The sequence below is a fragment of the Puma concolor genome, chromosome D4 (genome assembly GCF_028749965.1).
Source record: "Puma concolor isolate L17-30 chromosome D4, mPumCon1.1.hap2, whole genome shotgun sequence".
In the NCBI taxonomy this organism is placed as follows: domain Eukaryota; kingdom Metazoa; phylum Chordata; class Mammalia; order Carnivora; family Felidae; genus Puma; species Puma concolor.
In genome coordinates, this window is record NC_141679.1 from 2,631,300 (window position 1) to 2,656,251 (window position 24,952).

A 24,952-nucleotide genomic window follows, 5' to 3' on the forward strand; every position below is an offset into this window, starting at 1 on the left:
AGCTGGAAAAATTTGATATCCACATGCAGAAGGATGTAGTTTGGCCCTTTACTGTATACAAATACTAACTCAGAGTGCCCCATGGACAAACCTGAATGTAAGGGCTAACACTGGAAAACTCGGAAGAAATCCTAAGTGAGAGTCTTCATGACCCTGGGTTCGCAGAGATTTCTCCTATACTACCCCCAAAAGCGAATCCATAAAAGGCCAGGCTGACACGTTAGATGTCACCAATGCCAAAAAGTTGTATCATGAGCTATCGTGAATGAGAGAAGCTACAGACGGGGAGAAGTGTTGGCGGATCATGTTGATAAAAGGATCGGTATCCAGAATCTAGAAGGAACGCTAACAAGACGACCCCAGTGAAGATGGAAAGGAGTTGAGTTAGACGCTCCTCTAAAGAAGGCATGCGAGCACCGGAAAGAGGTGCTCAGCGTCCTCCGTCCCTGGGGAAAAGCAGAAGAGCGTGGGGTTGCCACTTCTACTGCGACAGCCGTCCTGTGCAGGACAGGCGGTGATGGGTTGAACGTGGGAAGGACAGTGTCGCCGCTTGCTAAAAAGTCACAAAGCTGAGACCCTAGTTCCTAGGGGCGTACCCGTGAGGACTGACCCGTCTACGGAAAACACGTGAACCAGTATCGGGAGTGCATTTACAGCAGCCCCAGGGTGGACGTGGGGCAGCTGTCCGGTGGCCACTGTGCAGGGGGGCAGCATGGCCTGTCGTGGGGTGGAGCCCTGCTCAGGGACGGCAGGGTGTGGCTGGAGGAGCCTCAGAAACACGAAACGTGAGGGGAGCAGGTGGGAACGACCACTTACCGGGTGATTCCGTTTCTGTGGAAGGGCTCGAGGATGGAAAATGAGACGCAGAGCGGACTCTGGGCCGAAGGGCTGCGCCGGGAAGGGAGAGCACCCGCTGGTGGGCGCGGGAGGTTCGGGGTGAGGGAAGTGTCTCCAGTCAGATCCTAGTGACCCCCGTCCCCCCCCCCCCCCCCCCCGCCACAGGGGCAGGGCTCTCGGCCGGGCTGTCCTCCCGCTGCCGCGTGGGCCGGGGACACCCTCTCTCGTCACGGGAGAACTCCAGGACAGGCCCGTGGCACCGCGGACGAGAGACACGGTGAGGAGACGCGCTCCGGGGACGCGAGCCACGGGCTGGGGCGGGGTCCCGGCGGCCGGCTCTCCCTCGTCGCCCCGCGGAGGCACGTGCTGCTCACGGGGCGGGGGCGGGGCCGGCGCCGGCCTTTCTCCTCGCGGAGCCGCCATATTGGGCCGGGTCGGCGGCCCGGCTCCTGGCGCGGCTCCGCCCTTCCGGCCTTCGGTCCCGCTGGAACCTGCCAGGCCGCCGCGCCCGCCTCCTCGAGTGCCCTCGGGGGCGGCAGGTGGTGGCCGAGGGCCCGCGGCGCCGTGAGCGAGCTCGCCGCGGGCGGTGTTGCGGAAGAGAGCTTGTGAGGCGACGCCGCCGTCCGCCTTCCGCCTTTGCTACCCGGCGTCTCAGGAGTCCTCCGTGATACGGCCGCTCGGCGGTTGCCGTGAAGACCCCGGACTTGGCCGTGTGTCTCTGAGTGAGTGTCTGTCTCGGCTGAAAGCGGTTCGGCCGTGTGGTCGCGAACCTCGAGAGACCAGCCTGGCGCTCCGGTCTTGGCGGAGACCGCGGGGGGCGGGGGAGGCTGCGTCTCAGGCACGGCCGCCGCGTGTCACCTGCGGACGGCCTCCTGCGGGAGCCTCAGCCCTGACCTGCTGGCTGCTCTGGCCTTGGGTTTCGGGCAGGGGGACACTGTGTGCGGGACGGGGACGTGGCCGGCGTCCCTGAGCCGATGGTCTCCCTTGGGTTTGGGGCAGGGGGACGCCGTGTGGGACGGGGACGTGGCTGGTGTCGCCGAGCCGACTGTCTCTCTTTCCTGGCGCACAGACGTGTCTCTAATCCTGGACAGAGTAAGGCCCCGGGGAGGAGCGGGGCCGTCCGTCCACCTTAGGTCATGTCCGATGGTGACCAGTGTGGCCTGTGGGGGGTTACCTCTCAAGGCTGGAGCCCCTAAAGGATTAGTGTCCTCCTGAGAGGGGCTCCAGGGAGTGCTCTGGCCCACGCACCATGCAGGGACAGAGGTCGCCATCCCTGAACCTGGAAGAGGTCACACTCTCTCTGGACCTCAGCCTGCAGAGCTGAGAAGCGTGGTTCCACCGTGGAAGCCCCCAGCCCAGGGAGTCGCCACCGCCGCCTGCAGGGGTGAAGTCTCCCTGGGGCGCCGTGTGTTCCCGCTCGGAATCTCACGGTGACTCCCAGGTGGCGGTGGGCCCCCAGAATGTCTTGTAGGAGACCTGGACCCACGGGGAGGGTCTTTCTCTGAGCGCCTGACCTAGGGCTCTGCCCCAGAATCTTCTGTGATGAGTGGGGCATGCCCAGTGCAGTGGCCACGCTGACTTCCGGGACCCTGCCCGGGGCTGACGAATGTCGTAGCTCTGTTCTGGCATTACCGACCTTGTGGCGTCTGGCTCAGAGCGGCTGTGGTGGCCCGTGCAGGTGAGGCACTGGCAGTAGCTGGCGGTCGTCTGTCTCCTTGCTGTTCTGGAGCTGCACAGGCGGGCCTCACATACTCGCTGGTGTGTGTGGTAAACTCCACGCCTTCAAAAGGCAGACATCTGTCTCCTTCCCGTTTCTCCCCTTGGGTTCGGCCAGACTTTTTCAGGGGCTTCGGTTCAGGCACGAAGGGGCCTTATTCTGTGATGTAAGAGACCCCCCCCCCCCCCCCGTTTCTGCCCGTGAGCCAGCAGGGACCCTGTGCAGACACGACCCTGGAGGACAGTCCCGGCGGCCGCCTGCAGCAAAGGCAGTGCATTCTCAATGCCTGGGGAGCAGGCCAGCTCAGGGCCACCCCCGCCTGCCCACTGGCTGCTCCCCAGATGACCTTGAGCCCTGAGACCACCCGAGGCTGGGCTCCCAGGGCCCCAGCCCCACTGTGAAGAATGGTCTCGTTGCCACCTATTCCTTACTTCCCTCTGGGATTGTCCACGAGGAGGCAGACTCGTGCCGAGGGCTCCATGGCTCTGTCAGGCACAGCATCAGACCCAGAGCAAACAACAGTGCAAGCCCCATTCAGGGCCTGGAGGAAATGGAACCCCATCTGTGCCGTTCAGCCCCTGACCTAGCTGTGTTTGGCTCTGAGCAGTGTATGAGTCCCTTGGGAAGCCTTTGATATCCCAGGGCCTACCTGTGGCAGTTGTGGGAAAGACCCCCCAGGATGCCTACCTTCAGGGCAAGGTGACAGTGGTGGTGTCCCCACAGGACTTGGGCCTCAGGGAGCATCCACCATGAGGGCCTGACCCTAGGCGTGTCTGCTTCTGCCCACCTGCCGTTTGCTGGCCCAGCCGCTGGCCGGACTTGTGTGAGCGCGTGTCCTGCGTTCATGGTTTACAGAGACAGAAGGCAGGGGGGCACCTCTTGCCAATGAAGAAGTGCACGCCTGAGGTCAAGGGTCTGTCCAGTTGGGGACACCCACCTGTGGAGGGCAGTGCAGGGGTTGGTTTCTGTCCTCTGCATGTGCTCACGCTTGCCTGTTCATTGTAACCTGATGACCGTCACTGTCCGTGCAGCTGAGCCTCGTCAGCTGTCACTGTGTCTTAAGTACATATTTACAAAACAAGCTCGAACAGACAGCCTGGAAAGTTCTGATCTCTCTCTGAAGACGGGATGGTGTCTTTTACCCCCAGGTTGTACATTAGATGCACATTAGAATCAGTCGTGGTTTTTCCTGTTCTTTGCCAGTCCCAGAGATTGAGGACAGGTGTATGTGCTCACTCGAGTGTGTGTGTGTACAAGATGTATGCAGCCATGTGTTTAGATGTGCATGTGTATGTGTCTGTGTGCATGTGCATGAGCAGGTGAATGAGTGTGTGAGCGTGGGTAGGTGAGTGTGCACGGGTGAGTGTGTGTGTGTACGTGTGCTGAGGGCCTGTCTCTGAGGACTGGGGGGTGAGAACACAGATGGAGGGAGAGCAGGCCAGTGAGGAGGAGGACAGAGCGCAGGCTGAGATGCGCAGGTTGGGGCCAGGCACCCAGAGAATGGATTGTTTCCAACTAGGCCTCTGTTGAGACAGATGTGTGTGCCCAGGGGTGCTCTGGACACTAGGGGGTGCTGCACACAATGCTCCTGGAGGTAGGCAGTGCATGTTCGGATTCAGTGGGTCTGTTGCGAGCATTTCTCACCAGCTGCAGGGGCAGCTGCCGTCCTGGGAGTGGCCGGGTGTGTAGACGAGGGGCCCCCAGAGAATCAGGAGACCTGGGGAGGCGGCCAGCCTCCAGAGCTGTTGTCAGGCCACTCGAGTGAGACTCCTGCAGGCCGAAACGGCTTGTGGGTGAGGGTGGGGAGGCTGGGCCTCCAATCTGCCAGGACACTGGAACCCACCCCCTGGGGCTGGGTGGGGGAGCCTCTGTGGAGTAAAACTGCAGTCACCAAGATGGACACCACCTCACCAACCACGTTAACTAGTGAGCATGTGGCTGCTTAGAAAGCAGTCACCAGGCCTGGAGGACAGGTAGCCTCCACTTGGAGGGCACAGCCTAATAGGAAGAAGCCGGGGCCTGAAGACAGGGCTGTGGAAAGGCCCTTCCCCTGAGCGTCTTTTCTGGGCAGCCCTGCTGGCCAGCCTCAGGCCCTGGGAATGCTGTGGGGTGAGTGTGCACCCCACACTTCGTGGTCAGCAGTCAGAGCCTGGAACGTCACAACCAGAGGTCAAGCACAGACGTATGAGGGCCTCCCTCGGGCCTGCACCCAGCTGGCGGTCTTACAAGGGTGTCCCTGGGTCGTGGGCACTTGGCTGGGTCACTGTGGTCTCTGCTGTGACAAACAGAGTCACTATCACTTGTGGGAGTTCAACAGTACCAGTCAATGTTATAAGAACAAAGAAAACAGAATATCTTGCTATTTGCTGGTTACTTTTCCAGACACCTTGCATATTTTCTCACGAAGTCTTCATAGCAGACGTTACCTTCTCTTTCACAGATGTGGAAACTAAGGCAGAGAGCCAGGAGGTAACTTGCCCAAGGTCACACCACCAGGACGTGGTGGTCCCACGTCCCTCACCTCCACAGATGTAGCGCTCATGCCAGAGCCCCGAGGGACACGCAGCCACATGCATGATGACGGGTTGTGACGCATGTCCTTGGTGCTGCGCTCACGTTGCGCTGTGGTGATGAGAGGGGGAAACTTACTCAACACAGCATATTCACGCTTGTTTCACACATGCCACGTTGGCGTGGCTCAAAATGACACGACTTGGTGTGGATGTGGGGGCGGCGAGCCTCATTTGCTGCTGCCAGTCTGCAGGGGTTGAGGCCTCTGCGAAGGAGTCCCTGTGAGACCCGGCATCCTGCCCCAACAGGTGTCAGCCCAGCAGAAGTGAAACTTGTGTTCGCATCAAGTCCGTCCGTTCAGCTGAGGTCAGAGTATGTTTGCAGGGGCCAGGAAGTGGACCAGCCCCTGTGTCCGTCAGCTGATGCGCGAGCAGTGTGGCCTGTCTACACAGTGACTGGTGTGCAGCCGCAAGAGGGGTGACCTAGGGGTACTGGCCACCACAGGGATGAATCTTGAAACGTCGCAAAGTGTGAGAGAAGCCAGACCAGGGGCCACATGCGTGTCCTGTGCTTCTGTTTCTGGAACGGCCTGGAACCGGCAGAGCCTCAGGGACTGGGAGCTTGGTGAGAGGTTGCAGGGCTGGGGTTCCTTGGAGACCCTGGAGACAAATGAAAGTACACAGCGATCATGGTTGCACAGCCAGCCCACGGAATTGCACTACTGCGGGGTGGACGTTATGGTCTATGAACTGTGTCTCTAGTTTTAAAAGGTCTGCAATGGGCCCCGGGGAGGATAAAGGCTGCAGCTGCACTCACTGAGTGGAGCCTACGGGCTCACATGGAGAGCTGAGGGACAACAGCTGAGATGGCCCCAGCCCAGATTCACTGTAGTGTCCTTCCTGGTCCTGAGGACATAGGTGACCTATCGGCTGTCATACCCAAGCTTTACACCAGCAACCTGGGATGAGGAGTTAATGGAAAGCTGGCATCGGGCATGGGAATGTCTGGGGCACCAACCCCAGAGAAAAGAGAGCGGCGACAGGCCTGACTCCACACACGGCCCCCAGGACTCCCCAGTGTGAACAGCCTCACCCCGAAACTTGCCAAGACAGGCTCTGCCCTGGGGGAGAGTCGGCATGTGCCAGAAAGGGGAGAAATGGGATCAGAAACTGTCTAAATGAGATCATCAAATAATCCATCATGGTCATCGCTCACGTTCACGGAAGGCTAGAACAAACCACTGCTCTGAGCAGTTTGTTAAATAAGTAGGTTTAAAGGATTTAGCAGAGTAAGACACTGAAGGCACAGTGGGCAGATCTGAACTAAAGAAATAAGATTCTGGACGTGGCAGATACAGTCACGGAAGTAAGCATCCGGTGGTTAGTAGAGTGGACGTCTGGGGAGAGACAGTGAACTGGACGGCAGGTCTGAGACATCTGGGGTGGGAGTGGGTGTCCATGGATGGGACACGGGACATGTCCCTCAGTGGTTCTGAAAGAAGAGCGTGTGGGGTGTGGGTGCGGGGCTGACTTCTCGGTCGGTGGCTCAGAATTCTCCAGACTCCGGGAGAGCTGGGGCCTTAGGCTGATGAAGCACAATCAGACCCAGACAAGGTAATCAGATCAATAAACCAGCAGCAGAACGGTCAAAACAGAAGAGTGAAAGCTGGGAAGCGAAACGCAGACCGCTTACCTGCCCAGATCATTCCAGAAGGAGGGAGAAGAGAATATTTTCAGAAAAGCAGGAATAAGAGTATTTCCTATTGTAAATACTTGTTGAAACCACTGGTAAGTGGCAGACTGTTTGTAGCACAACGAAGACGGTGGAAATAAATCTTGGTCTGTGGTAATTGCCACACATGCAAGGAGGCTGAGCCCATCGTCGAGAAGTGAAAGGTCCTAAGGCTGGAGGAAGAAGTCCAGGTTCCTTCCTGCTTGCACACCGTGTCATGAAAAAGGAGTTTAAAGTAACAAGATAAAACAGGCTGATACTCTCCAGAAAGGGGTGGCACAGCTGTGTGAACATCAGCCTCCCTTAAGGTTAAAAGCATCAACAAGAATAGAACAACGAATAAAGTCATGACTGCTACTTGCTGACGTAAAGGAGAAACCTGTGAGGCACGCAGGATCATCTTAACCACGCACGCGCTCAGAGTACATCAAAGACGGTACACGGCCTGACGAGGAGGTTGACAGCTGGAAAAATGGGACGTGCTTCTGGGAGATTAGTGAGACAGAAATGAATACCGGCAGATGAGGTCTGAATCATAACAGTTGGTGAGTGTAGATCCCTGCGCCAAACGGGGTAGATAATGTGTCCTTGCTTGGTGCCATTACACACACCAGCCAGGTGGCAGGCATGCAGATAAACCCCAGCAGATCCCCCACAGGCTGCATCATGCAGACCCCTCGCTCTGAGCACAGTGTGATGAAATTATGAATCCGTAAACAGAGGCACCAACCCTGGATAGTAAAACCATCTTTCTAAATATCAAACGAGTTGAAGAAGAATCCATAGTAAAAATTACAGCATGTTTTGAATTTAACAAAAATTGCTCATCAAATTTTATGGGATGATCTTAAAAACTTTCAATGGACGTTCAGTGGGAATTGACGCAGCCTTAAATCCATCTATGAAAGAATAATGATTGAAAACTGATAAATATACAAGAAGATAAGCCCGAGGGAAGCAGAGAGATGGACGCAGGTGTGGATAGACAGCACTGAGCCACGCAGCCGGAGTGAGGGAGGACACGCGTGAGGAGAAGAGAGAAGCCGCAAACGATTTTTAAAAGACCTAATTATGGACAAAATAGATATTTTTAGTTTCAAGGGAAGAGTATGAACAATTGGATGTCTCTGAATGAGGCCCTTAGACAAAATGGGCAGTTTTCTAGAAAAATAAAACTCACTGAATAAACTAGGAAATCCTAGTAAACCTATAATCGCTAGAGAAACAGAATGAAAAGCTCACGATCTGTGCACAAAAGTGAAACCAGGAAGGTAAGCCACACTGGTTTTGTTGGACCTTCAGGGCACAGGTCCTCCGCAGTTCGTACAGCTGTCCCTGAGGACCATGGGAGAGAGGCCCTGCGTCCGTCCCACAAGGCTCAGATGCTCCTGGAGCATCCCACATGGGTCCCAACACCTCTGCTCCCCAAGGATGAGCGGCCACCACCTGATGGTTGAAGGAAGGTGTCGGGGAGCCAAGGAAGCGAGGAAGAGCCTTGTAAGGTTTTCATTTGAGTTGGGTGGGATCACTTAAAAATTTTTTTTGTGGGTCGCCTGGGTGGCTTGGTCGGTTAAGCATCTGACTTCGGCTCAGGTCATGATCTCACGGTCCGTGAGTTTGAGCCCCGCGTCGGGCTCTGTGCTCACAGCTCAGAGCCTGGAGCTTGTTTTCACATTCTGTGTCTCCCTCTCTCTCTGCCCCTCCCCTGTTCATGCTCTGTCTCTCTCTGTCTCGAAAATAAATAAACGTTAAAAAAAAATTTTTTTAGTGTTTATTTTTGAGAGAGAGACACAGTGCGAGCGGGGGAGGGGCAGAGAGAGGGGAGACACAGAATCCAAAGCAGGCTCCAGGCTCCCAGCTGTCAGCACAGAGCTTTAAAGGTCTTATTTCTTGAAAACACTATTTTGATCCCCAGTGGGATGGGTCCTAAGGACAAAAAACCCAGAGGGACATCTTAAACTGTGTTCAGGTGACTTCTTTCTAGTAGCAATATTGTCACCATTATTTTGAAGCTATTATGTTTCTAATATAACGTTAGTCATTTTGGATTATTTGGAATAAAACTTTATCATGCAAAGACGACAGTTACAGGTATAAAATTAGAAATATCAGCATGAACTCGAGATTGAGTTTTCTCTTTTCACAACATCCGTATCCCCTAGCTGTGTCCATGACCATGCCTAGGAGCAGTGTAACCCTGCAGGGGCGAGCCCCTCTATGCCAGTGCACTCACAAACATGCCTCTGGAAGTGGCCGGGCTCTCTGGAGAAATGCCTCATTCTGCATCTCGGGCAGGAAACGCACACAGTGAACTGATAAACTGGGCCTCCTTCTGTGCCTGAGAAAAAAGACCACAAGGCTCACTTAAAAAGGACACACAGGTGTCAACTTGTAAGGGGTCCCACCGGCCAAAGAAGTGACAGTTTGAGCACTAGAGAGAAAAATGACTACACTGGGTCAGAACACATGAAATTTATAAGTTTCATTATGATACTTGATAAAATGCACTGGTGGTCTTCCCGGGTTGCTAGGCACCAACTGACTGTGAAAACTGGTAAGAATTGTGTATTGATCCAGGTCTTTCTGCACGGACCTCGGGGTAACCACTGTAGAGAAAGGACAGACTGTTTTTACAGAAAAATTCTGGTGCCTGAGGCCAAGTGGGGGATAGATTTAAGAAATGGTCATTTTACAACGCAATGGAACAGTGGGTCAAGATGGGAGTCATCAGTAGATGCTAGACCGGTTGGGGAAGGTCTGGTGGAGAACTCTACAGTGGGGAAGGGGTGTCCATACCTGGACCACCGATGATCCATCCGTGTCAGCAGAAGTGAGGCAGGAAACCCGTGGCATCACGTAGGGAATCGTCCCACCAAGATGACCTTCTAGTTCAAAGCAACCTTTTCTCGAAACCAGGGCTAGAAGTATTAACTTGGTATTACCACCAGAAGGCAGTCCACTGGCTTCTTCCATAAATAGCGTGGACAGGAGTGGGGCCATAAATAGATAGCATGGACAGGAGTGGGGCCATAAATAGGTAGCATGGACAGGAGTGGGGCCATAAATAGATAGCATGGACAGGAGTGGAGTGACCAGAGGAAGGGAGCTTTTGCAGATTGAAACAGACTTAAGGGACTGACCATATTTGTAAGGGTGACTCTTCCATGGATCCTGATCTGAGCAAACCATGTGTAAGAAGATGTTTGTTTTTTAACCGTTGGGAGATTTGAACGTGGCTTGCTGTTCGATGGAATCAAAGACTTAAATTTTTGTGAGGTGTGACGGTGGCATAGCAGTTGAATGGTGAAGAGGCCTTATGTGTTTAGAGACACGCCGAAGCGTTGGCACGGCACGCACGGTGTCTGGTGGTGCAGATAAGTCTTAGGCCCTCGTTTGGGTCTAAGAGTTGAGAAGCGTGGGTTTGACCTAAGGGTCAAGAAAGGCACCACGGACCCTTTAGGATCATGTCTACTTTCCGGTGACAGGAAAGGGTACCCCAGCCCTGGTCCAATCATGACATCCAGGGGGTGTCTTCAGATGAAGCGGGGTGGGGCTTGGACCCTGGAGTGTTCCCCGTGGGGTGCCGTTCTCCTTCCGGCAAGGTTTCAGTTGCACAGGAAATACAGTGGGTTGAGGCCGTTGCGTGCCCATGACCAGGGCTGGCCCTCCTCCCTCAGGAGGCTGTGCCCACGCCGAGATGTGGACGGTGCCAGCTGTCCCCCTGGGACCTGGTGGAGGCACCCCAGCTGCGCACCGCGAGGCCTCGCCTCTGCTGTGGCCCCCACACCCACCGGAGGGCCAGCTCCATAGTTACTCTGAACCCAAGTGGGGGCTCAGGAGAGCATCCGCTGCTTGTCAGTTCACGAAACTGCCACCTTTCAGTTGGCAGCACACAGACAGCCGTTCCTGTGTTTTCGTGCTTTTTTTCCTGACGTGGAGACCCTTTTCCCCTCGCAGACGCTGCTAGTGACCGGCTTTCTTGGAGCGGAGGCATTGCGTGTGCGTGTGCGTGCGTGTGTGTGTACTCGGACCTGTGTTGGGAGCTGGTCCGAGAAGGGACACGGGAGACCCGGCGGGAGGGAGAAGTTCCAGCTCTGCTTTCTGGAAGAGAGCTGGGTTTTCCCTTTGACCTGCATCCCTGGTTTTCGTGGGATCCTCTTTGCGCTGCTGAGGGGTGACCTGGGGACTGGGCCAGAGGCAGCTTGAAATGAGCAAGTCAGCAGCCCTGGCTGCGGGCAGTGATGCATAGGGGCCGCTGTCTGACGGTGGCGCTCCCTCTGGCTGGCGCTTGTCTCGCCTGCAGGGTCTCGCGGGCAAAGCGGGAGGCAGGTGCATGCCGTTTCTCTTCGAAAAGGGAAACGGAGTGGTTTTCAGTAGCTGTAATTGGGGATAAAGAAGTGTTGAGGCGGATCCCCTTGTTGGGAGGCTTGGAAGGAGGGAAAAATGGGGCGTCTCCCGACGTCGGGCCTGGACACGACTGCCAGGCGGCCGCTCTGCTAGGGCAGTGACTCCCGTTCCCACGTGAATTAGGGCACAGCAAGTTGTGCACCGTGTAGTTTTGGCTTTGTTGCTGTTGTCCTGCCAGTGGCCGTTGTTGTGAGGCCACCTGCCCCTCCATGGACCACGGGCCCCCCCTTTTCCTCACCAGACCCCAAGAACTGCCCTCTGTGAGGGTGCCCAGCTGTGTGCTCGTACTGAGCCCCGAAATCACGTCTGTCCCTGCAGTGACTTGCCTCATCCCTTCTCGTGTGCACAGTGGGGAGAAGGATGCTGGACACCCCAGGGGCCGGCCTTCACTGGGGGGCTGGGAGGGGGCCGCCATCCAGCAAGCAGTTCCCGTTCCAGCAGGACAGGAGGACTCGAGGCCAGAGGGCACCCCGGGCTGGCAGGTGATCAGGACCCGAGGCCAGAGGGCACCCCCGGGTGTCGGGGGGGGCAAAGCCGCTCAGGGACCTGGATGGGGTGGCGGGACTGTTTTTTCTAAGAGAGCCGCACATGTGTTTCGTGTGGGTTTCGGGATCTTTCATTTTACGGTAAAAGCTCACCCACGGGCGAGGTAAGAAAACAAACCATGCAGCGGCCAGAGAAAGTAGCAGGAACCATGCATCCACGGGCCTCTGGACGACACATCTGGGAGACATTTCAGGCTGACAGGGTTTTACACAGACACACTTGCCTTTGTGACCTTGTTAATTAAAACTTGGAAGCAATTTTCCTCGACGGTGGGTGCCCTCCAGCTGCCGGGCGCTTTGGGCTAGGTGTGGCTAAAAAGACGAGCAGGCCCAGTAGTGTTGTGGTCTTCTCAGTATCCAGATGCTTTCACTTGAAGCCTCCGAGCTGGTCCTGGTGCGCGTGGGACGGAGCTCAGTGCTCCCCGCCAGCTCTGGAGGCTCAGCCGATCCCGTTCCTCGCCAGGTCACCAGCGGCACACCTCAGTCACCCCACCAGCCCATCCTGTCCCAGAAGGGACTCACAGCAACAAGGACCAGAGACACTAAAAGAACACAACACTTGGGGCGCTGGGGGCTCCGCTGGTTGGGTGTCCGACTTCGGCTCAGGTTGTGATCTCCCAGTTCGTGGGTTCGAGCCTCGCGTCTGGGTCTGTGGTGAAAGTCTGGAGACTGCTTCGGGGTCTGTGTCTCCTTCTCCCTCTGCTTCTCCCCTGCTCACACTCTGTCTCTCTCTCTCAAAAATAAACATAAAAAAAAAAAACAAAACACTAGATGCGTAAAAGAAAGGGGGTTGTGGCTCTGATTCTGGGCCCTGCGTTGGGGGGACCCTCCAGTCGGGCTGGCACTTAGGAATTTATGGAGCCTGTAAATCAAGTACCTGGGGATGGGGAAGGAGGGGACACGGGTGAACACTCTGATAAAATGACAGAACAAAAAAGTTCTCAAAAGTTGTGTGATTCTGGGTTATACTCCAGGAACACGAGTAAGAAGGAAAAGCATTTCAGGGTCCAAAGCTGTGTGGGTCCGCGGAGCCCCCACCACACCCCACACATTATTCTCGCGTGGCTCCTTGTTTCCCCATACTTGCCCTTGTGTGAAGTTCGGTTTTGGGGATGGTTTTGCTCTGGAATAGTGGTAGACTTCACGTTATTGAAATAGGACGGACGTGGTGGGACATGGGGTCCTAACGTCCCCAGGTTCATCAGCCAGGGGCTGTCCCCGTTGTCTGGTGCCTGGGCCTGGGCTGCTTGCCCCAGGTGGACAGGGAGGGGCACACACGAAGGAGATGGCTGGCACGTGGGCGCTGGATCAGTTGGTTTGCGCCCGGGCTCTCCTTACCCGTCTAGGCAGTCGGTAGCCCTGGGAGAGGGGGTGGGGGCGGGCTGTCCCTGCCGGTCAACAGAGCCTGATGTCACACGTCAGAAACTCATGGTCGATACACTCGCATGAACACTCCTCCTGCTACCAATGTCCATTACATTAATGCCTGGGCTCTAAACCTCACTCAGGGCTGGAGGTGGCTGTGGTTTCCTGATGCAGCGCCACGGGTGACCTCTGCTGCCCACGTGGTGTCTGCTGGGAAATGGGAGCCTGCCTATCCCGTGTCTCACTGAGAAGCATCTTGTAGGTGCTTTTTCTGAAGAACAGGCAAAGTTACTAACTCCTATGGGGCCATCATGAAATTTAAGGAAAACTGGACTTTTCACCGTGATTGCATGGAGGTAAAGAATGTGCTGACCGCTGAGAACAGTGTGGTGCCGCGGGCGTGGTTCAGGTTGTGTCAGCTTTTCCCCGCTGTTCTTGTGCACCTTCAGGGCCAGTGTCAGCACCCAAGGAAGGCAGCTGCTGTCTTAAGTGTTACCATGAGGACAGTTTCAACCTGCATGTCACCTGAGAGGGTCTCATGTCACCTAGTGCTCCGCAGAACGTACTGTGAAAACTGCTGACATGAGGGTTTATTTTCCTCAGAAGCCATCTGTAAGCATCCTGGAGATTGCTAGTTGCTGGTTTGGGTTCAGTGGCTCATGCTGTCAGAGGACTAGGCCCGTATCTCTGAAATTCTCTAGGCCTATTCCTCACAGTCTCAGAATGGCTGCAGCAGCTCCAGACATCACGTCCTCACTAGCATTCAAAGTTAGAAAGAAGGTTAGCACCAGGCAGGGGGTTCTCGAGAAATTCCCTTCATATCAGGGAGAGGAATACCATTCCAGGAAGAGCCTCACATCTCACTGGGCAGGTATTGAGGAGGGAGGTTGGGGAGGGTGTTGGGATTGTCCTAACACCATGTGGTGGGTGGCAGGCAGGGAGAATGGGGTTAGCAACAGGAAGCACAGTACCTGAACAGTACTTTGGGATTTCACTCTCATATTAATAAAACCAAAGTCCACATTTCCAATTTCATAGTTTGTTTACAAAGAGAGGAGCTACATTTATTACTTTGTTTTTGCAACACCTCGTAAGCCTTTTGTGAAGATTGGATAACACCAAGTAGGTAAAGTGCCCAACACGGTGCCTGGTGCATGGCGTGAATGCACACCACCCACTTTACCATGCACCGGGCGCCCGGCCCTCCACGAGCTGCCACAGCCCTCCTTCCCTCGTCCTCTATCAGCTTCCTGCACACGGCCACTGCAGCCACGTGGAGATGCTTGCTCTTCCCTGTCCCCAGCCCACCGAGCCCACCCCCTACCCCCCACCTGCTCCTGGGCCTGCCCTCCTATGCCGCCTTCCAGTCCTGCCCTGAAGGTAACTGTCCGTCCTCAGCGCTGCTGTTAGGGGTTGAATTGTGTCCCTTCAGCAAAGGTATGCTGACATCCTGGCCCCCAGAACCTCAGGATGACTTGGAAAGCGGGTTGTTGCAGATATAAGTAGTTAAATGAAGCCAGTGTCGTGTGGATGTCCTGCTGCCGTGTTGGGAGCAGGTCCCGCATCGGGCGTGGACTCCTGCAATCTCAGGGGCTCAGACCTCGGCTCGAGCACGCTCCCACCTCCCACTGCCCCACAGCCTTCTGGGAACGGGTTCCAGACTGCTCCGTCCTCCTCTGTTGGTGTCCCTTAGTGTCCCGACTCCACCTGGGTGTGGGGTGCAGAGGGTCCCCTTGGGACATGTGAGTCTCGCTGAGTCTCAGGGTGGGCACGGTGGTGGGAGCAGCTGGCAGGACAGAGAACCCAACAGCTGTGCGGCCGCTCATGGGCCAGCCCCCTGGGCCAGTGTGAAGGTCGTGTTCACCCTGTGCCCAAGACAATGGAACATTCAACCATGACGGGCCAAGCGAGAGCCACTGGAGAAAGGGAAGAGCTTCTTGCACACTTGGGTGCGGCCACCAGCCCCGGGTTTTCATTTTGCGCCAGGCCTAGCAGCTGCTGTGGCCAGCCCTGGTTGGGAGCCGTGGAGAGGTGCCCCAACGCGGAAATGATGCACAGATCCATTCGCTGCAACTGGGACCGGTTCTCGTGACTTGGAACCTGGGCACGCAGCCTCACGACCACACAGGTGTCCGGGAGGTGTCCGCCACCAGGTGGTCACCCTCCCTGGGGAGGGGCGGTCTGGCCGCCAGACCTCATACCCGGTGTGCAGGGTCGGCCAGGCTGCTCCTGCAGAGATGGGGCAGGGGTCGTGAGCCGCATCTCAGATTCCACAGCCCTTGGCAAGGGCACCCCCAGCCTGGTGCGACCCCCACCTCACTGGGTACATTTCTGAGGACGGTTTGGTGGGATATGGGGGTGAGCTTCAAAAAGAGAAAATGAAGCCGTGTCCTGTATGGCACGGCGCCTTGTCCCACATGATTAAAGTCTCTCCAGATCCTGGCACATAGAAGCCATTGTGCAGTTGTTGAACGCCTCCCGCCACCACCCATCCACCTGAACTGCTGTCACCCCCTGCTGGGTTTACTGTTGACTTGGGACACCCATAGGACTGCTCTTTCCCTCCACACCTTACTTTCCCTCGTTCAGAGGGCACTGCAGCCCAGGCTTTCTCTCACACTAGACTTAAACATTTGGGGTCAGGGACACGCACTGCTTGTGCGTGGGTGGAGCCGTGTCCCCCAATTCCACGTGCTGAAGCCCTAACCCCCAATGGGGCTGTGTCTGGAAGTAGGGTTTTTAGCGGGTAATGATGCGTAAACAAGGTCCCGATCTGATAGGACGTAGCTTTAAAGAAGAGGAAGACAGCTCTCCCCACTGCCATGCAGGGACACAGGGAGAAGGTGGAGGTGTACAAGCCGGGCAGGGGCTTACCAGCACCTCTCATCTCCAGAGCTTACTTCCCACCTCCAGAGCTGTGAGATGCGAGTTTCTGCTGTTGCAGCCACCGGCTCTGTTAGGGCAGCGGGGGAGCCTGAGGCACACTGTCCCCTTCTCTCTGTGCCTGCGTTTTGTGTTTCAGTCCATCTGCTGGAGCAGCACAAATGCTTCTAGAACCATCTAACACATTACTGGGAAGAAGCTGGTGGGGCCGGGGAGCACTTCCTCAGCCCAAGACCATATCTGTTTTGACCACTTCTAAACACGAAGTTGTGTCTGGGAAGCTGGGCCTGTGGGGTGACTTGCTTGTGACCCCATAGCTAGTCACTGAGAAAGCCAGCCTTCTGTTCGTCACTTTGCCGTCCGTTCCCTGCAGTTGGTCAACCGCCATTTTAAAAGTGAGCCATGAAGACCTCATGTCATTCCCTGAGAACAAATACTTAAGTACAGGAGAATAAATAACTGCAGCATGAATATTTAAAACCAGGAAATTCAGAGTGTGATATTTGCACACTGGGAGGTCTAATTTGTTTGCTGTGCTGATCAGAGCAGAAAAAGCTTCCATGAGAATATTTGTGTATTCATAACTAGTGGTAGAAATAAATGAATCTTCCTGTGTACATCTTGTAGTGAAAAAAAAGAGTCTATTTCATGGCAAGTGGCCTCGGGTCCTGTTTCTTCGGTGCCTCTCTTCTGGAACATAGACGCAACTCGGTATGCAGCATCTAAAGACGGAGTGGGGAAGAGGCATGCTGGCTGGGGACTTCCCAGGTGTTCCTGCTCAGAAAAATACTTCGTCTGAGAAACAGCCTCAGTCAGAAGTGGGGAGAGCTTGCTTGCCGAGCACAGACAGGCAGAGCCATGATCGTACCACAGTGTTTCTTTCCAGAGGGGCTTTGCAGTCTCCTGTGCCAACCAGCCAGTGTTAGCTCCAGGAACATTCTGCCCCATAGTCAATGCCCTGGCTGTGAGCCAGCCGAGGTATGAGAGCTCTTGAAAGCTGCTCGGGAGGAATAGAGCTGGATGCCAGTTAAAGGTGATGAACAGATTCTATTCAGTACCACTGCACCGGTGGCGGGGGGGGGGGGGGGGGGGAGGGGGCGCGGAAAGCTGAGCTCAACTCTGAACACAGGCCAAGGGAGAGGGTGGGGTGGGGTCAGTGTGTGGAGGCGGATGGAAAGCCAGTTAGAGGAGACACCAAGGGCGGGGGATTGTTGGTGAAGGTAGGCGGGGTGATCAAGAATGGGGGCTGACTCAGTGGGATTCTTGGCAGGCAGGGGACGGGGCCCAGGGACCAACCTTAGGTGAGGAGCATCCTGGGAGCCTCCGGGGACTTTTGTCATCAGACAGGAGGAGATGCAGTTTGGGTGGGGGATGGATGGTAGGGCAGAATCTAGGTCACAAACTGTGTAGGTGTGGCAGGGGTTAGGGAGAGGGAGTTCGGGGAGGGGGGCAGACCCAAGAAGGCCCTCCTGGAGCTGCTCACAAGCCTCAGGAGTAGGAGCGCTGTCCAGCGTGGCTGGGGTTATCCAGGGCATGTGAAGCTGCTTAGCAGATGCCCTGTTCTAGGCACCCTTACATGCCCACAAGGAAGTCCAGTACGAACTGACTTTGAGCGTCCCAGCGGGGATTAGGGACAGCAAGCCCTGTTTCTGGGACTGCATTTGTGGCTGTTCCTGCTTTGGGTGGAGGAAGTTGTGCAGGACACTGACAGCAGAGGCAGGAGAGGGTTCTGGGTTTCCTTCTGCCTCTCATGGCTCCTGTAGCCCCCTTCCACCTTAAGGAGTGGCCAGTGGGGTGGGATGGTTGTCTGAAGACACAGGCTCATGCCCCAGGAACGGCCCTGAGAAGTCCCTTGACAATGGGTGGAGCAGGTGAATGAGCAGAACAGCACCAGTGTCCCTTGCTCCCTGGAGGAGCTCTGGAGGGCAGGCCCCATCCTTCACACACACACTCAGAGCAGCCAGAGGAGGGTCCCCTGGTGAGGAGCGGTGCTTCCCCACATCTCCTCTCCCTGGAAGGCTGCGCAGGCTTCACCGCGGCTGCAGGAAGGCACCTCAGTATTTATACAAATAACTGGAAATTTCCCCCGTGGGAGTGTGTCGCTGAAAGGAACGTTCTCTACTTCGCTCACTGTTGAGATAAAAGGGAAAAAAGCCAAACAGATCAAGACAGTCTTGACATTCACAGTTTTAGCTGCATTCCATTCATCATATTCCTGAGTTTTAACAAAAGTCGGACCTCCACCTGCAAAGGCCCCCTCCCAGCTTTTTTCTCCCATTCACCTGCATCTCCCCCAGGTCTTACAATTCCACAGGGAAACGCGGCTTTGGCAGCGCGCTGCTGGGGGCAGCGTGGGTCGGACCGAATCTCCAATCGGCGGGTGCGCCCTCCCGCGGGGCTCAGTCCAGTACGCGCTTTTCCGCCGCGCGTCGCGGCCGGCAGTGGGGCAGGCAGGATTCTGCCCTTATTTACAAGTTTGATGTTTTGTTCATCGTGAAGTTTTTTGCATTGATTTTGAAGTTTTAAAATACTGCCTTAGAATGTGATTCATCTTGATCACTGAGTTTTTTGCGGCAAATGCCTTAAATCTGCGCCTCCCCCGAGTGCCCCACCCTCCGCTTCCCCGCCCCTGCCCGCGCAGGAGCTGAAATTATTTTGCTCGCTGCTGGATCCTGACGGCCTCCAGCGTGCCTTGGTACTTTAATACTGTGATCTCTCGGATCATCAGGACACGTGGGGCGGGGGCGCAGAGAGGACCGTGGATACGAGCAACGGAGATGGGCGGGGCGCGGGGCACTGGGGACACTGCCGAGCGGGATGGGGGCCCTCGGAGAGGAGAGGAGGGGCGGGCCGGAGAGCAAGCAGGCGGAGCTCCGGAGAGGGCGTGGTGGGCGAGGCGTAGGGCGGGCCCGGCAGCCCGGCTTCCGGGAGGCGGGTGCTGTCGCAGCCGCCGCTTCGGGGTCGCCGCGGGTGTCTGCGTGTCCCTCCTCCCTCAAGTGCTCACGCCCGTGTCGCAGCCGGGGCCGGGGCAGAGGCGCAGGTGGGGCCCCAGGTAGCGGCACAGCCCGAGCGGGTCCTGTGCGGCACCGCCGCCCGCCCGCGGGTGACCGTCCCTCTGCACTCACTGCCGGCGCGCGCAAGAGTCGGTGCGCCCGTGCTCACTGCCGTCCCCCTCAGGTGTTCCGCGACCGCAGGTATCCGTCCCCGAAATTGTGGGTCCTGCGTGGAAGTCCATGCTTCCGCCGCCCCCCGCAGGTGTCCGTGCGCCCGCGCTCCTCGCCGCCCCCGCCCCCCGCAGGTGTCCCTGCGCCCGTGCTCCCTGCTCCCCCCCCCCGCCCCCCGCAGGTGTCCCGGCGCCCGAGCTCCCCGCCGTCCCCGCCCCCCGCAGGTGTCCCGGCGCCCGAGCTCCCCGCCGTCCCCGCCCCCCTCAGGTGTCCCTGCGCCCGCGCTCCCCGCCGCCCCCCCCCGCAGGTGTCCGCTCCCAAGCCATGGTGGACGTGCTGGGCGGCCGGCGCCTGCTGACCCGGGACGGCGCGTGGGTGGAGGCCGAGGAGGAGCTGCAGAACAAGGTGGTGGCGCTGTACTTCGCCGCCGGCTGGTGCGCGCCCAGCCGCGACTTCACGCCGCTGCTCTGCCACTTCTACGCGCAGCTGGTGGCCGAGGCGCGGCCGCCCGCTCCCTTCGCGGTGGTGTTTGTGTCGGCCGACGGCAGCGCGCAGGAGATGCTGGATTTCATGCGCGAGCTGCACGGCGCCTGGCTGGCGCTGCCCTTCCACGATCCCTTCCGGCAGTGAGTGGGACGGGGTTGGGCGGCCGCGTGGAGCTCGTCCCTCCCCCCACCCCTCGGGCGGGCCTCCCCGGCGTCGCTCGTGCCCCCCACCCCAGGCCCCCGAGGGGTCCCGTGGGGCTGCCGCATCCCTGGGGACTTGGAGAGCCGGGCCCTGACTTAGCGGGTCTGCGTTTCCAAGGAGCTCTGGTGATGTGGCTGTTGCAGAGCCTAGCGGTGGTGGGACTCGGGGAGGGGTGTGGAAGCAGGAGAGGGTGCCTCGGGAGGCTCGCGTGGGAACTGGGTCTCTGCGTCGGCTGCCGCGAGCGGCTGGGGGCAGTGCCCAGGGGCGCACAGAACTCCAAGGCTGGAGGAACTCTCTCTCTGCTGGCCGGGGTGCGGCTTGGTTATCGCTGCCAGGCCTGGAATTGCCTGAAAGTGAAGGTGTTTACCATTTCCACAGCTGTAGGAAGAACCAGGTCCCTGGGCTCCTGGGGTTAATGTCAGAAAATCCCCAGGGGGTAGGGACCTGACTGGGGAGGAGGGAGAAGGTGGGAGAGAGGAGAGAGGAGGTGGGATGGAGGAGGTGGGATGGAAGAGGGAGGAGGAAGAAGGTAGAAAGGAGGGAGGAGAGAGAAAGTAGGAGGGAGGAGGGAGGACAGAGGAAATGGCAGGGAGGAGGTCAGAGGGAGGAGGGAGGACAGAGGAGGTGGGAGGGGGGAGTTGGGAGGGAAGAGGTGGGAGAATGGGGGAGCCGGGAAGGAGGAGGGAGGGTGGGGAGGATCTCAGGAGGGTTGGTGGACTGGAGTGTGGCTGGGCTCTGATTGCACCTTGGGGTCCCTGTTGTGGTGGAAGCATTTACACTCTGCACACGGTGTTACCCCACCATCCTTGTAATGGACATGGAGTGAGTTTCCGGGTGTGTTTTACAGGGCATGTATCTCATTTATGGTCCTGGGGGGGGCTACCATTCAGTTGTGGTGGACCCCCCACCTCCCTCCCTGAGCTGTCTTGATGAATTGGCTCGTGAACAGTTAAAAGTGGTAGGGGGCTTTGGAAAGGTCCGTAGAAGAACATTTCTTCCCACAAACACATGCCGCAGGGACGCTGAGGAGGAGGTGAGGCTCAGGCCTTCCAGGTGGGCACCTGCTTCTTACAGGCCTCGCTCCAGGAGCATCTTACAGATGTCTAGTTTACGCGACAATGGAAACAAACCCAAGTGACAATTTTGAGAGGGTGAGTCCCAGTGACTTACTTGGCAGAGGGATTCGCCGTAGCATCTCCTCTGGTGGTGTTTGCGAATGCCTCTGATATGCTTAGCACCAGAGTTATGCACGGCCTTGGAACCAGTACAGGTTTGAAAGTGGCAGGGGGACCGTGTGGGTAACTAGGCAGCGCTCAGGGTCGGGGATTTCTTTGTGGCTTGATGGAGGCAAGGGGGCTCACTGCCGGGTGATGAGGCCCCTGTTGTGTATGAGGGCGGCCCTGATCCGGGAGTTTGGAGCCATTGGCGGTCACGTGCCAGCACCTTGTCCCGGCTCGCAGATGTGCCGCTGAGGCTCTGGAACCTGAGTCTCTGCTTAGAGCTTCTCCTCCCTCTTTCTCCTCGGGGCTACCTGGGATCTCGCTGGGGGACGGCCTTGCGGAGCTCCCTCCTGCTTCTCCTGTGCTGCGGTCAGAGCCCTTAGGGTCCACCGCAGGCAGCAGGAGGCCAGCGTGGTCTCCAGAAGAGTCCAGCGTCAGTTTTTCCGCTGGTGAGACCTCGTCCTTCCTCTTTCCAAACTGCACCACACTGGCTCTGTCCTTGCAGTTTCTGTGGTAGGAAGTGGGATGTTCTGTGAGAATGTTTGGAGCTACTCCCTTATTGTAGCCGGGATAGTGCTCTGCTCCCGCTAGGTCAGTCATGGTCAGGGCCCTGGGGCTTTCTTCCTCAGCGGCTACCCACTGAGTCCCAGGTGAGGGGAGGAGGAGGAGGAATCACTGGGGAGCCACCACGGGTGCCCTGGGCATGGCTGGAGGCCACGTGGCTGCAGGGCGTCGACAGCCCTAGACAGACATGTCTACTGAAGTCCCTGTGGCCGGTGCCTGTGTGCGGGTGGGCGAGCGGCCTGATTGTGGACACCAAGGACAGGTGTCCTGCCCATCTCCTTTCCCTTTGTTATGGGCCCAGTGCCAGCAGGAATTCCTGTCTCCTGCTGTCGCACGCAAGACCTGCTCAGTGGTGATTTTTCATGGCCTTTATGATTGTTTGTTAATAATGCTGGTACCCACTTGGGCTCTGGTACCCCGGGAGGCCCCCAGTATGACTCTGCCCCCCTCTGGTCTGCTCTGGCGCTGACCACCACCCCCACCGTGGGCCAGGAGGATGGGATGCCTCCTGACAGGCACAGAAAAGACACTTGGCCGTGGCATCGTTTCATGGGTGGAGAGTGGCTCCCTCAGAGCCACCCACTTGGTGGGGTGCCTGTGCCCCCTGCCATCTCCCTAGCCTTGGGTTCCAGCTCCCCCCCGCCTGCCAGGCCTCCTGACTCAACGTGTCCCCATTAGGCACTGAATCTGCTGAGTCTGGTTTCCTCCTCATTGCTACCTCCTTCAGGTAGGGCCTGGACCATTGGAATATTCTAACCTCAACCCCAGTGTCCATGTTTAATGGACTCTTGTCCTGGAACCCACCTCATCTTTCTTGTCTGAGGCAGGCCTGGTCCTGCCGTGCCTACCCCAGCTCTCCGGGGTCCCTGTTGCCCAGGGGGCTCAGTCCACGTCTTGCCCTGCCCTCCCACACTTGCCCCATACTCACCTCCTGCCCCAGCCTTCTGTGACCCCCTCTGCAGACTGGACAGCAGTGTTCCAGAATACCCCATACCTTTCCCACCTCCACAGTTCGTACACATGCTTGCAGCCCCCCAACCCTGGAGCCCTCACTTCCCCGCCCAGCAGCCCCTCTTCCTCATCCATGCCACTGGGGACATGAGGGGCATTTCTGGCCCGGGAGGCCCATGCCTGTCTTGCGCCCAGCGCCACCCATGTGAGCAGTGTCTCTAGCGTTCAGGGTGGAAGCAGCCGCTGCTCTGTGCTTGGCGCCTGTGGGCTGCTCCTTGGCTGGAGCCACTGCAGAGATTTGCTGGCCCGGTGGGGGGGGGGTGGAGGGGGGGGGAAGATACTGGAACCAGCGTTGCCATGACAACCCGGAAGTGGCTGTGCCAGTGGAGGACACGCTATTAGGTGAAGGGAGGGAGCCACTGTCGCAGCAGCGCCCGCCCCGAGCTGGGCCCTCGGACTCCCCCAGAGCATACTGCGCTCAGAGTTCTCATGCCTGCACTCTGTGCGGCCACAGGGCTCTTCTTCCAAGGCGCCGTCCGCTCCCGCAGGACACCGCGCCCGAAGCCGGTGGAGACGGTGCTTGCCGGTGGAGACGGTGCTTGCGAGCCTCTCCGTGCAGCTCCAGGGTTACGGTCGTCTCCACGCAGACGCTGCCAGGCTGGGGATTCGAGGGCCCACACTGCTGACTGCAGATACTCTGGAGCCAATGTCTATTCCAGACTCCTCCTCACTCCTCAAAACCCAGCCTGCCTGCACCCCCCTCCGCCCCCGCCCGACACCTGTCAGAGCTTGATTTAATGTTGCGAGGGAGTGAAACAGCAGTAGCAGCAGCCCAAAGCTTAAACTATAAAGATTTACTGATGGGCTTCAGTTACACGCCCAGCAGCCAGGAGCTGGTTTCCAGGGAGGTGGGAAACCACCGAGGACAATTTCATGGCTCTGCTTTCTGCCATGCCTGCCTCATGCTGAGGCTGCAGCCAGGGGCCACTTGGCAAATGCAGTCTCTCCTCATGGTGGCAGAGTGGCTGCTGTGCCTCGGGCTGCGTAATCTCACACCCTCCACTCTCCTAGCTCACACGAAAGTGTTCCGTGCAGTCGCACTAGTTCTGAGTCTGCTGGTTACCCGTTCCGGTGCTGGTTGGTGTAGCCAGTACTCAACGGCTGTGCTGCATTGGACAGCTGGCCCACCTTGGGTTGGACGTGGCTCCATCGATAACAGCCAGTGTTTTCTGAGCATTTACGTGCCAATCCCTTAGCTATCCCGTATGCATATTAACTATCTAAACCTCCCAACAACCCAGGGAGGTATTTCCCATGGTACAGATGGGGAATTTGGGGTACAGGGAGGTTAGCTAGCTTGCCCAAGTCCCACAGCTAGTGAATACCAGAAGGTGGAGGGTCACGGATGCTGAGCAGGGAGCCACATGCCTCTACCGCCCAGGCCATCAAGGGCACCGTTCTCAGCTTCCCTTACTGCCTGCTCCCTCCCCCATCCCCAGGGTGACTGGATGGTGGAGGGAGGGGGATGCAGGCGGCCCTGGGAGACTGGCAGGGTTGCATGCTTCAGCAGGCGTGAACCCAAGGGATCGTGGGCTCCACCCGCCCCACCCCAGCAGGGACAGGAAACTCTGCACTTGTAATGAGCTCCCTGGTGCTGCTGCTGCTGGTCTGGGAACCCTGTGCCCTTAGCACTGCTGCTGCACACTTGGGGCAGGGCCTCCTGGCCTTGGGGGTAAGCCCCGGGCCCTGGGTAGCAGAACCCCCGCGGAACCATTCTGACGTGGTGGGCACTGCCCGCCCCGCCTTGCCCAGGGTGAAGACCCTGCACTGACCCATCTGCCTGAGCTGCTGGACAAAGCCGGTGGCAGCCTCTGGCCACCTCCCTGCAGTCTTCAGGCCAAGGGCTATGCAGCCGTTTCTCTTTTCTCCATGTGTTTGTCTTATGCTTTGGGGGAAAGCAAGTTTCATAGGCCCTTCAAATTTCTGGGGTTGTTCAGCATCCTTAAAACACTGGTGGGGGGGTCTCCTCCACCCCCCAGCCTACCCCTGAGTTGCCGGGCCAGCTGGCTTGTCAGCAAAGGCCTCAGCTGGTCCCAGGGCTGGCGTCTCTCCATGTCTGTGGTTTGTGCGTGTCAGCCCTGGTGTCTGTTCCACAGATGATGATCACTCTTACATAACACTTTTTCTCTCCTCCTTGGCTGTTTCTTCCTCAAGTGAGCAACGGCTTCCAGAAGCTGCCGGAGTGGCAGCTGTGTGCAGGTTTCCTTCGGGACCTGGTGGTCCTGGCAGCAGTCGGGTATAGTAGGAGCGACCTCGCCCGCCTGCCTGGGTCTGCAAGCAGGGTGGAGTCCGCCGTGGGCCCCGGACCGA

At 57.6% G+C, this 24,952-nt stretch overlaps 1 protein-coding gene across 2 annotated transcripts in view; it reads left to right on the forward strand.

Annotated features, from left to right (window-relative positions):
* Positions 1-18,886: 18,886 nt before the first annotated feature.
* Positions 18,887-24,952, forward strand: part of NXNL2 (nucleoredoxin like 2) — a 228,213-nt gene continuing 222,147 nt past the window's right edge. Inside the window, exons 1-2 of one of the 2 annotated variants that reach the window (XM_086684814.1) lie at positions 18,887-19,190; positions 19,468-19,786. In XM_086684814.1, the coding sequence (XP_086540940.1) occupies positions 19,485-19,786 (302 nt within the window). In that variant the 5' untranslated portion in view covers positions 18,887-19,190; positions 19,468-19,484. The remainder of the gene's footprint in view (positions 19,191-19,467; positions 19,787-24,952) is intronic. The other variant, XM_086684815.1, reaches the window with a different exon arrangement.